The sequence below is a fragment of the Fusarium pseudograminearum genome, chromosome 4 (assembly GCF_000303195.2).
Source record: "Fusarium pseudograminearum CS3096 chromosome 4, whole genome shotgun sequence".
In the NCBI taxonomy this organism is placed as follows: Eukaryota; Fungi; Ascomycota; class Sordariomycetes; order Hypocreales; family Nectriaceae; genus Fusarium; species Fusarium pseudograminearum.
Window position 1 is genome coordinate 6,951,239 of NC_031954.1, and position 12,759 is coordinate 6,963,997.

Genomic DNA, 12,759 nt, shown 5'->3' on the forward strand with positions numbered 1-12,759 from the left:
GCAGCAAAATGACTTTTCTGATACGTCATCATACGTCAATCGATCGAGTGACAAATAGCAAATGACAGAAAAGATTCTCTGGAACTTATTTGGAAGCTTCTCTAGCGTCAGTCGCATGGAACTTGACCCTGTCCGATGGTAGGAGCTTCAAGCCGCCGCCAAGGAAGATCTCTTGAGACAAGGGGATCCACAGACGGCGCCTCACCGAAGAGTGTCTCCACTGGGAGCCTCACGGCAGTTTCGTTTCCTTATCAGTGGGTCTGAATCAGGGACAGGGACAAGGGACAGGGGATCGTGAGGATTGTAATTCCGCTTGTCTTTGCTTCGGAATTAACTGAAAGAACAGTGAGTAGTTGGTTATGTAGGCAAAAGTTGTTGATGTGCATCGAGATTGCTGATTTTCTACGGTCATGTGTCTGATTCTGTTTTATCCATTCTTGACCTGGCATCATGGCATCTGCAACTGTTGGCTGACAGAAACAGATGTCTTTCCCAACAACACACCAACTTCAATGCAACTGTCCTTGAATCGAACGATGAAATCCTACGATCGCCTCACCAAGACAGAAGGATCGTATGCCCTTCACCCGATCCCAGGGCAACAAGAGAAGAGGGTCAATCCTGGTCCTGGTCCGGCCTATCCTGTCTGACCATCGCGGAGCCTCATGACAGATGCACTCAACACCTCGGCACCAAACAGCCTCAATACACGAGTCAGTTTAGGACATCGGAGTCTTGACATGAACCGAGCAGAGAACAGAAACCGTTAGTGACGCAAAGGCAAGGCATCAATCCTTTATACCGAGAGCAGGTTCCACATTAGCTATATCCCAACAGCGCAAAATGTCAATCTCGCAGCTCTTCAGACTCAGCTTGACAACTGATAACCAGACTAAAAAGGATCAGATCTTCATGTAACGCCGAAATATCGGGCTCAAGACGTCATATCCTCTCGGACCGAGACCCACTCTTCGGCGGACTGGCGCTCCCGAAGACTCCGCTTGTCTTATTCGATCCTTTTTTATCCCCGAAAAGAGACCGTCTACCAAAACATCGACATTCTGATATGCACTTTTTCACTTTGACACTCTATTCTTCTTCAACTCATCTTTCTAGAAGGCAAATAAAAAAAAGAGGCAAATGTTCTAGTCTACATTGCCCCTGAAACTAATACCACTAAATACACTAAACACTCCAACTGCCGGAAATCACGACTCGTAGAGAACAGGCGATGGACCAGTCTCGGCGGCTTCATGGTCGTATAGTGGACCACGACATGACAAAACTCCACACCGTCAATAGCCAAACCATGGTCCCAAGTAAACAAGAGCGTGACATGATAAGGCGTGTACGAGAAAAAAAGAAGGTAGGCGATCGATGTCATCATACCGGCCCAGCAAGGAAAGCCAACACACCGTTGTAGACTCCAGAGTTCCTCTTATATCTCTTATCTCTCGTTCTCTCTCTCGCTCCTTTTATGAGTCAACGTCTGCTCTAACAGCCACGCTCTCCTCATCTTCCCCATCCTTATCACAACTTTCCCCGGATTGATACCACAATGTCTAATTATATCCCCTCCTTCTCTGCCCCCAACTCCAGGCCGGGCTCCCCTCTCCCCCTTGGATCCCCCTCGGCCTCCAGACCAACCAGCTTCTTCGCCAACTCAAGAGCGAACTCGTTCGTGGGAACAAGGAGAAACTCTGCCGTACCGCCTACCTCAAGAAAGAACTCGGTCGCTGTGCCCTCGCGCAAGAACTCTACAGTCGCTCCTTCAAGACCCGATAGCGAAGACAAGTCCTCTTCGGATCCCGAGTCTACAGATGTCGAAGTCTTGAAGAACGAAAAGGGCGAGCCCCTTGCCGGACGTATCGTTGGTGGTAAATATGTCGACCCTGCCAATGAGTCCATCGACCCCGAGTTTGGTGCTATCAAGACGGTCGACATAGATATGCCCCTTACTCTGACAGAGGTTGTCAAGGAGAATGGAAAGGAATACATCGTACTGGGCTTTGCTTCAGGAGATAAGGAGAACCCCTTCAACTGGAACCCGTGGTACAAGCGATCCATCTCTACCATCCTGAACCTCATGACACTGTTCATTGGTCTTGCAACTACAGCCTACAGTTCCGGTATCGCCAGCATGTGTGAAGACCTCAACGCCCCCAACATCAAGGGTCAATTGGGTCTCTTCACCTTTAACATCAGCTGTGCCATTGCGCCCATGATTCTTGCTCCTTTCTGTGAATTGGTCGGCCGAAAGGTCGTCTACGCCAGTTCTTTCCTGTGCTTCTCACTCCTCTTCATCGGTCTCGCCCTCGCCCAGGACATCAACACCATTATCGGACTTCGACTCCTGCTCGGTCTTTTCGGCTGTGTCGGTACCATTCTCGTCGGAGGAACCTTTGACGACATGTACGAGCCTCACCACCGAAGTCGCCCCATGGCCATGTTCAGCTGGGTCGCCATCTTCGGAACTGTCGGTGCCCCCGTCTACGCAGGTTTCATCAACCAGTCTCTCGGATGGCGATGGATTGAGGGTATCCAGGGTATCGCCAACGTTCCCCTGCTGCTTGTAATCTTCTTCTACTTCCCTGAGACCCGTGGTGGTGTCGCTCTCCACAAGCGCGCCAAGGCTCTTCGACAAGCGACCGGTGATGAACGATACGTCTCTGCTGGTGACATTTTGACTCCCAGTCTGCAGGCTATGCTCAAGGCCAGTTCCGTCAAGGCTATTCACATGCTCGTAACTGAGCCTGTTGTCTTTGCCTTTGGTCTCTGGATTGCTTTCTGCTGGGCTGTCGTCTTCCTCTTCCTCTCGGTCATCCCCATCACTTTCCAGGAGCACCATGGTTGGGGTGAGGGTGTCGCTGGTCTCCCCTACATCTCGCTCTGCATTGGTACCACCCTCGGCTGGTTGGCTCACCACTTCCAAATGCGCAAGTTTGACCGTCTCGTTGCCGACCCCGACATCAAGGTCACTCCCGAAGCCCGTCTCTACGGAGCTATGTACGGAGCCATGTTCCTCCCCATTGGTCTCTTCATCTACAGCTTCACCCAGTACTCTCATGTTTCTTGGGTTGGACCCGCTATCGGTCTTGCCCCCATCGCTTTCGGTATCTACTTTGTGTTTGAGAGCACATACAGTTACACTGCCGATTGCTACGGTGAGAGTTCATCGTCTGCCATTGCTGGACAGGGTCTCATGCGAAACACCCTCGGTGCTGTTACGCCTCTGTTCGCTAATGCTTTCTTCCACAATGTCGGAAGTCAGTATGCCGGTCTCATCCTTGCCATTTTTGGTACTATTCTCAGCTTGATTCCTTTCGTCATGTTCAAGTACGGACACAAGTTGAGGGCTCGCAGCAAGTTGGCTATTGAGATGTAAATGAACATGAGCAACATGAACATACAAGAAATAAATGCATAAAGATACACGAATTATATAGACATTTATAGAAATACCACACAATAATGGTTTGAAGAATAAGATTGACATGGTCAAATGCAATTTACCTCATGTGATGTTTTAAAATGTAACACGGAAGGAAGGTCCGCATGCGCTTGCCTGCTCCATCGTGAAAAACGTGCGCACCCGTCAATCCACGTGTGTACCCGCGCCAAAAATGGAATTACCCAAATCGGACTCAACACCACAACAAGACCTCACGATACCATTCAAAAACACTGCATTCTTCTGCCTTAGTATCAAAAAGACAAAAGAAAGGCAAAAGACGATGCGACCGAGGGGAATCGAACCCCTCTCTAACGCTGCCTGTTGAATGGAAGGCGTTAATGCTAACCACTACACCACGGTCGCTTATTGTATTAGTTATTGAAGACCGTTTCGATATTACAGTAGATACACACCTGCTGCTATCATTACATAGGAACAGAAGTGCCAAAAGACCAGTCTATATATGTCTTGTATCATCGAACGCCTCTCTTTATCCCAATCGGCGGGTTCCCCGAAGGGAAACTTCTGTCTTGATCTACATGAGATTATCCACACGAGGTCTACATTGTACGAGTGCGTTTCAATATGGGTACTTGGGAAGGGAACAAGCAACAAGAAACCACTGGCAAACACTCCACATCTTCAGTAAACGTGATGCTTTATGAATCCAGACCTTTAGAAAAAGAGCACCGAGGGCTAGTCGGGTACCTAATCAGGTTATCGATAGCTTCCCAAGCTGTGGCAATCGTGTCTTGTTGTGCTTGGCCGGTGAGATGGCTTGCATCGTAGTAATCGTTAACCCAAGCCTCTATAATACTGTACGTTTCCATGAAATTGAAGGATAACGGCGTGTTTCTATAGCGGGCGATGGTTTAGGTAGCTCGATTATTTGATGATCATCGAAGGTAAGATATGGAGGCATGCCTTAACCACTTAGCTACAATTGTTCAATTTCGTGGAAATGCACGGTAGATATATGGTAGACAGTCACAGCGACTGTGTTAGCAATAATGCACCAATCAGGGTAGTTTGTCCAAACAGACGACAAACACCAAGACAAGCTTCGGATCACCTATCTAGGCAGATCGTGTGTGAATGGCCTCAATGATGTATAAAGAAGGACGTTTTTCCTTGTACCTAGACCTCTTTTTCTTCTTTACCTAGTTATCCTAGTTTATGTCAGCTATTGCACCCGTTTTGTCGCGATTTATGACGCATGATTCTAGCCTTGTAATAGACTGGCAATGATACCCTGTGCATTGCTGCTATAACCTGGACTATTTCATGTTATAGATATACCGACTTTCTGTTAAACTACTGATACCATACCATTAAGAGCATCCATCTTGGACAACTGGCCACCTTATAGATACCATACAATTCCAGGAAAATAAATGACAATGCCATGCTGCCACAGCAGGGTACCTATAGGTAAGGTAGTCTAGATGATATATGGGAACAACTGACACAGTAAGATCTAGAGGCGTGCCTTGGGCAGTTCGCTATGATCATTCAATTTCATGGAAATGTACAGAATTATAACTGCGTTTAGTGAAGCTGCTGCCTTAGGTACACCAGGAGTCCTAGTCTAAACGGGTAGAGCAATTTGAAAAAGCTGCCCCTCAAATTCCATTTCCTCTTGTCGCCATTCCAACTCCAACCTTCATTCTGCAAACTACACTTTGAACAACCACCACAGAGGCGCACAAGAGTGCGTCTCTCTCATTTTGACTTATATACATTCATTGGGATCTTGCATTTCACCGCAGGTAACTTTTATTGCGTCTTTCCGAGTGGTTATGGTGAAAGATCGATGTTAACTCAACAGTAGCCAAAGACCCCAAGTGCTCCTCCAGAGAGGCCACAAATTACCACAACCGCCTTCACAATGGCGCCCCCTCGCCCCAACCCTCGCGATCCTTTTGGCAATGATTATGACGAATCTCAATCTACCTTCGACTGGGATAAAGATGATCATCATCGAGAGCGTTCCAATGTTGACATCAGCAACAAGATGTCGCATAAGCTCAACCACCTGGATAGGCTGACAGGATCACACTACAGGCCAATTGTCACCCACCTCAAGTTACTTTAGGATAGTAACCGGTCGAATTGGCCCAAAGATATCCAGGATTCATTCGTCAGCGCCACCCATAGGCTCCATATCACGAAGACAAACCGGAAGCACCCAAGCAACCACAAATTGTGGAAGGATGCCGTGTCGACTGACAAGCTCGATTACAACTGGGGCATATGGCTTGTGCTGCGGGCCATCTACTACGATACTGTCGATTCACAGGATAGGCGACAGTCATTCAGGAATGGGGTTGCGGCGACAAAGATTGCAGAGCGGTACAAAGGGACTGATATCTTCAATGATACTTCGCCCACTCCCTGGGTACCTCGACCCGAGAAATGGTCTAGTGTTACTGGCCATGACTCTGCGACCCCTGAGCCACAGCAACCTCAAGCAATGACCCAGTCGTCTCGTATCACCACTCCCCAGTCGTCGTCGCGTGCCACTTTCCACAATCGTCCTCTCAATCGGTTCCCTCCGATCAACCGGCAAACGCGTATTACCAACGCCCCTCAACAAACCCAGTCAGGTGGTTCATCTGCTAAGACCGACCCATTTGCCCCTGATCCAGTAGACCAGCCAGCTGGTATATCTCCTATCGCCAACCTTTCTACCTCATGGCCTACAGGGGGTGGGTCTACCAATGTTGACAATCGACAACGACATTTCGCCCAACCTGCTGCCAACTCTCTTGATCACTCGGGGTCGACAATCGGTAATGCCCAACCGTACCCTGGTGGACTCCCTCCGCTTCACGCTTATAGCCAGGGCGTAAATCAAGTACCTAGTATTGGGGCTCAACAGTTTAGTGTTTCCCGCCCATGCCCCCCGTCGCGATCTGAACACTATGAATCTGAGCAGAAGTTTCCAGCAGCTACCACCCATAATCACCACGACAGGACTATCTTGCCCCCTCAGATTACCAGTAGCTACCGCGCCCCCGCCGAAACTCATCGAGATTCTCTACAGTCTGGGCCATCTTCATTCAGCAGTCGTCGTTACGAACGAAGCCACCCTCAAGGTGCACAAAGCTCAATTGGCGACAAGACTCAGAATGAACAGCCATCCTCTCATGTGAACATCACTAAGCTAGGACAGACTACTCGCATCCCACATGGGGCGCCTGGTCATATTCCATCTACAGTCATTCCACAAGGTTCTAGTTCCCAGACCGGCACGTTGATCGGCAGTGAGGTCATTGCCCCTCTCATCGAACGCATCAAGGACGAAATGAAGCCGTGGATCACCAAAGAAATACAGTCGGGAATTCAAACAGCCAGAATAGCCGACTTGAAGCGAAAATTGGAAGCCTTCGAGCAGGATGAGTAGCTAAAGGCGATTGTCCTTGCATACTGGCGGTCAGTGACGACGTCTACTTGCTTTTCTTTTGGGGAACCTTTTGGGACACGGGAAAGAGATTATAGGTCAGGGTGAAGCGGCTATCTGAATGCCGCGATTAAAAAATAATGAGATAATGGGTGTAGGTATAGGTGATGGGTGCATATAGGCCATATGCTTATGGGCTGAGATTATCAACGGGCTCAGATTACCTACTATACACCTAAGTAGTTATCTCATTTGTAACCTTTTGCTTTATGATACGTCTACAATAACTGGCTCATTTGTCTTAACTAATGGCTTCCCTGTATATTGGGTTACTTGGGTCTAGACAATAACAGTATGAACCTTTTTATAATGCATTCTACACCTAATACCTACACAGGTAAGTAGATATACATGAGCTATGCACCATGCTAGCTGATGGCCCTTAGATATATCTACTGGGTAGTGTAAAAGTTAACCTCTGAAGTCTTAGGTTACAAAAAGAAATAGCCTAAAGACTATATAGTCTAAGTAGCATAAGCTGATCTACTAATTCCGTCTCTTATACTTCCGGCGGCCAATGTTTCTAGTACCCTGAGGCATATCAATGGATCCCGCATTAAGAGATAATACAGTAAGTACTAATGTAAAACGATATTCTTGTTGATCTTGATGTCGAGATGACTTCAAAACACAACTGATTATGCTAAAATGTTCCAATGGAAGGCATCAATGCTAACCACTACCCCATGGTTGCTAGATGTTATTTTTGATAACAGCTATCACTGCGGAATCAAGACAATATCAATGTGAAACCTTTTATAATGCACTCCATACCTAGTACCTACATAGAAGGTAACTAATTATATATAAGTTGGCACCCACCCACCCATCCATTAATGCACAACTTGACTTCCAAAATAATCCATCAATCGACATGAATCACTCAACCCTCCCGGTGTCTTTTCGTAGCAGGTGTATCGATCTCATCGCCCTGTCGTTTCTTCTCAACGGCCGGCTCCGTTGGCTCTACCGTGTCCATTGGCTCAGCCGGCTCCGTTGGCTCAGCCGGCTCTGTTGTCTCTACCGGCCCCGTTGGCTTCCCTATGAGTGGGTTCACCATGATAACATGGTTACGGAGCCGATGTGGAATGGGAGTAGGGTGAAGAGGTGGTCCGCTCGTAGTGATGAAAAGATTCTCCATCCCGGCTGGCAGTGGACGCGGGATAGTGGGGGGACCATCAGACCATACAAGACCAGGTCTATCAATCCTTGGCAATTGCCCAGGTCCTCGGACAAGACCCGGGTAACTCTCATGCGGAATGGGAGCAGGAAGCTCCTTTTCATCAGAGTACTTAATACCGGTAAATGCCACTTTCATTCGGAATTCATTGTCCTTCGTCTGGCGATAAGACTTGGACTTTTCCTCGGGATGGCTATCCCAATTGTCGCCGAACCATCCATCTTCCTGTGCACGTTGTCGGTGGCTAGGGTCATTGTCGTTCTCGATATGTCGTACCAGTGACCATACTTCAGCGAAAGACCGATTGGTGCCACCCTGCTCATAGTAGGGGCACCTGACCTCAGCCTCACTACTGGCGTCGAAGTCCAGTTTAGCGCGACGGACCCATCTTGCCCGTGGGGTATGGAATGTTGTCTTCATGTGGTCATTCAGCTTGATTTGAACGCTCCAAAGCTTGTTCTATAATATATTAGTGATGGGCCATACAGTTATATATAAAAGAGACTCACCTTCACTTTGGGGTCAGTGATAGTGTCATCTTCTTGACATAGAGGGCAAGGAACCGGATTGTTCTTGAAATCGTGGTGTCGGCTCAACGTATTGTCCAGCATGGCCTGCATGAAAGCTCGCACTGCAGTTTCATAGCTGATCTCGATATCGATATCGACGCCATTGTCACCGTCCACGTCGTTCTCATCAAGCTCTCGATGGATCTCCGTTGACTGATTCGCATCGTTGATCTGTAACTCCAAATCTTCCTCGGGATTCTCTTCGAGGTTATGAATGATCTGTTGCGTCTCATCGTCGATAGCTGCATCACTCTCCTCTTCATCAGTATCACCAGCGCTGGTAGCAACCGCCAGGTGAGCTCGGCCCTTTTCTAGAATGAGATCCATGATCTTAGAATCATTCAAATGCTGCAGTCGCTGGTTGAAGTCCAATGTTGTCATCTGTTGACGCTGCTTCTGAGTCTCTTCGTTGAGCAGAGTCTCGAGTGCTACCCTGCGGATGCGGCGTTTATAATTCTTCAATTGAGCTGATGTTGCAGTATGCGGGAATCCAGGGTCAGCTGCCATCAACTTGACCATCAACGCATTGACTGCTGGTCCGTGGATCTCGCGAGCCTTCTGGCTCGACAGAACATGAGTCGCCAGGGATTGTTCGTGATCAATCTGCTCGGAGTGGCCTTCGACGCCGAGATTGCTGGTGTCCTCATCCAAAGTGACTCTGGAAAGATCCATAGACTCGCCAACTGACAGGTAATACTTTTCCAGCACTCGGGACTCGGCATCATGGTTCATGATAGATCGTGCGGCATCTCGGCCAATCTCACGAGTGAGATCGTTGGCTGCCCGACGACGGATCGAGTAGAAATTGAGCGTCCCTGGGTAACCGATCTTTGACCCACGGAGTTTGAGGTAACCACCCAACGCCGAGACTGTAACTGCTTCGTCACTCAATTCTAAGCCACGGGGCTTACTGGCTAGGACGATCGGACTAGTAAGGTGCTCAGGTTTGATCTTTAGATAGTTAGCGCAAGCTTATTCAAAGTAAACTCTATTAACTTGCCGTAATATTTCGTTGACTGCCAGTCATAAGCTCATCTATTGTTGTGATACTCTCCAGGAGTCCACGGCGAAGTGCAATAATGAGGAGACGGTGAGGGATAGAAAAGATCAGGTTATCAATCCGTGTGGGCGAGTTGATGACGCAGGTAAGTGTTGAGGTGGTCACTGACTTCCGGGATGCATTCTCATGATCGTGATAGTTGGTTTTGAGGTTTCTGAAGATGATGCGAGCTTGAAACCTCGCCAGCTCGGAGCGAGTAATCTCAATGTCACCCCAGGTGAGAAAGGGTAGGTTGTTTGTGTTAATCTTTCTTTGGCCAGAGATGCCGATTGATCCTGGGCGAACGGCACAGACCCTGGCTATGCACCATGCCAAATGATGGCCTTCGGAGACCTCAATAGATGCCGCATTGAGGGTGTCATAGTCGATCAGTTGACGCAGTTCGGGCAAGCCAACTTTGGTGAATGAAATAGATGCGTTCGAGGTAAGCCCGAATTTTGTTGCCGCATAGCGCATGGCTTCGGTGATTGCATGCCAGAGTTGGGCGTGAGTAAGGGAGGTAGCAATCCCATATTTGGTATGGACTCTCTTATGCCAAAAGACGAGTCCTAATCGATGACTGGTGAGGCTACCATAGCTGATCTTGGTTCCTCGACGACGACCTTGGCCAAACTTGGCAATGAAGATGATGTAGCTAGCAAGCATTAGCAAACAACTGCATTGCATACCAATAAATCAGTTACTTACAGTCTCATGCGCTTGATAAATTCATCTTTGTTAGACGGAAACATAGCAAGCTCTTTTTCTTCATCGCTGAGACCATCGGTGATAATGCCAACACTGGTGAGGAAATCCTTGTATGTCTTGTAAATATTGTCCTGGCGTATCTGAGTCTGCACGGCCTGCCAACGCCACCCAACAGATGCTTCAGCATGCTGCTCTAGCTCGTCAATCAAGTCGACAAGTTGATCGCTATCCGAAGATATATGATTGATCCTGTCGGCGAGAGAGTATCGTGGGGGGGCTATGGCCCCTACGACAGGAGGAGCGGCCATGGTTATCGGTCATGCAGGGTGGAGGTAAAAAATGACCGTAGAGGAGAAGATTGATGGAGTGAGTGTGGAAGGAAGGGAGAATCTCCTGCTGCCTAAGGCATAAGGAGCAAGCGAAGAAGTTACCTACTGTAGAAGTGATTCACAGTCCCTAGGTAGGTCCTAAGGGTAGTTGCCTAACACTGGGCTTTCATTCAATGTCAGTGATAGCCAAGGCAACTGAAAATCTCACTGACCTTTATGCTACACAACATCTTCTTCATTTAATATCACTCATTCAACTGCCACCCCTGATCACCACGTCATCTCTACGGCACATCACATCTGCCTATAACATGGATCAATCAGACACTACTCACCCGCCGATGCCGTAAGTAGTACAACTGAATTAGCGAGTACAGTTACCAACCCTTTACTAGGAACGTCAATCCCCTTGCAGTCAAGGGTTGGGTAGCTATTGAAGATGAGAGAGGACTCTCTACCGTCGACGTAGCTATTATGCGAAACCTCGAATTCCTTGCTACCCAGAACCAATCAATCATGCAGACACAAGAGAAAATCCTCGAGGCGCTCAACAAGTAAGTAAAGTGATATGTCTTCATTTATAACCTTTAGACTAATAGACTATTAGGAAGCAAGGCCGACGAAGCAGTCTATCATCAACTGGCACTGCTGTCACCGAGACCACTGACGGTGACGACCTCACAGGCGTAGCAGATCAGGCCGACCCGACGGTCATCGCAGCCTTTGAGGCACTTAACAACCCAACTGGCGATATGAATATCGCCCTCACTGAGACTCACCAGGCTTTCATGGACGACACGGGCAACAAACTCTATGTCAAGCGCACGATTACTGCAACCAGAGCCGCAATGTCATTCCGTGATCATATCGGCGAGACCTTTTCCGTTGAAAGCAGCGACGATGCAGCCTCCGACAGCGACCACGACCTCAAAAAGTCTATCGTGGATCATTTGGCCATTCTCAACTCTGACCTGGTTACGGCAATCTACATCAACTTGAACAAGGCGATGAAGGCTCGTAAGAGCAAGTCCAAGAAGGGCGGCGTTGCCGCTACTCGGGCATCAACGCCAGCTGAAGCAACACAAGATATTCTGTCTTCGCCCTTGGCCCACCGTGTACGTCGATCTACAGGTCGCATCTTTGTGTCTTCAGACAGCGAAGAGCCTGCTGGCGCGTCGACGCCAAAAGCCAACCCTGGTCACAGTGATGAGAACTCACAACAGACGCAGGTATCACTGACCTCTGTCGAGGTCAGACGATCCAACCAGACCTTGCGTTTTGAGAGTGAGAGTGAGGGTGAGGGTGACGATGACGAGATGCGCGGATAGCTCTCCTGTTCATGGGCAATTGTTTTAGAGAAGGGTTACTATGACCCAGTGCGGAATAAGCCATAGGAAGTGGCCCAATTATCAATCAATCTTAGCCCAGGTCATGGCTAAAATCGGCCATTAGGTATTTGTAATGATAAGTTTTAATCTTGGTACAATAACATGGCATTTGGTCGTTAGTACAAATAAAAAGGCAATTTTACCTTTCACAATAACATGGCATGAAATACATATACAACAAACTGCAGCGACTATAGAGCAATAATCTATAGTGTTGCCGAAACTTCCGGTATAGCCGACACCCGCCTCGGGCCGTACCTAAGTACTAAGTTATCTCATTTGGAACTTTTTGCTTTATGATGCATTCTATACCTAATACCCACACAGGTAGCAATCCCATATTTGGTATAAACTCTCTTATGCCAAAAGACAAGTCCCAATCGATTACCGGTGAGGCTACCATAGCTGATCTTGGTTTCTCAACAACGATCTTAATCAAGACTAAGTCAAGCTTATGTAAAAGAGGATTAATTACGCCAAATACTTGGAATGACTAAAGAATGATTCCTGGGAATAAGACCGGTGCATTCCTTCCATGATTAGCGCAGCCGATGGCTGCTTTGATGTCCTCTGTTAGATGCATCTTGATGACTTGTGATGCGTTGGGTTGTGTTGATGTTGGTGGAGGA

At 48.0% G+C, this 12,759-nt stretch overlaps 4 protein-coding genes across 4 annotated transcripts; 3 read left to right on the forward strand and 1 right to left on the reverse strand.

The window, feature by feature from the left end:
* Positions 1-1,558: 1,558 nt before the first annotated feature.
* FPSE_10224 (uncharacterized protein) lies at positions 1,559-3,385 on the forward strand (the record flags this gene model as incomplete). Its single annotated transcript, XM_009263341.1, has 1 exon — positions 1,559-3,385. One exon carries the CDS (start codon positions 1,559-1,561, stop codon positions 3,383-3,385), a length of 1,827 nt encoding a protein of 608 aa, XP_009261616.1.
* Positions 3,386-5,342: 1,957 nt separating this feature from the next.
* Positions 5,343-6,860, forward strand: FPSE_10223 (uncharacterized protein; the record flags this gene model as incomplete). The annotated part of the gene is made up of 2 exons (XM_009263340.1): positions 5,343-5,525; positions 5,586-6,860. The coding sequence occupies 2 exons, from the start codon at positions 5,343-5,345 to the stop codon at positions 6,858-6,860; spliced, it is 1,458 nt and encodes a 485-aa protein (XP_009261615.1).
* A 940-nt stretch (positions 6,861-7,800) lies between these two features.
* On the reverse strand, positions 7,801-10,721 carry FPSE_10222 (uncharacterized protein; the record flags this gene model as incomplete). The annotated part of the gene is made up of 4 exons (XM_009263339.1): positions 7,801-8,556; positions 8,607-9,594; positions 9,836-10,360; positions 10,414-10,721. 4 exons carry the CDS (start codon positions 10,719-10,721, stop codon positions 7,801-7,803), a joined length of 2,577 nt encoding a protein of 858 aa, XP_009261614.1.
* A 332-nt stretch (positions 10,722-11,053) lies between these two features.
* On the forward strand, positions 11,054-12,070 carry FPSE_10221 (uncharacterized protein; the record flags this gene model as incomplete). Its single annotated transcript, XM_009263338.1, has 3 exons — positions 11,054-11,088; positions 11,138-11,296; positions 11,350-12,070. 3 exons carry the CDS (start codon positions 11,054-11,056, stop codon positions 12,068-12,070), a joined length of 915 nt encoding a protein of 304 aa, XP_009261613.1.
* Between the last annotated feature and the right edge of the window lie 689 nt (positions 12,071-12,759).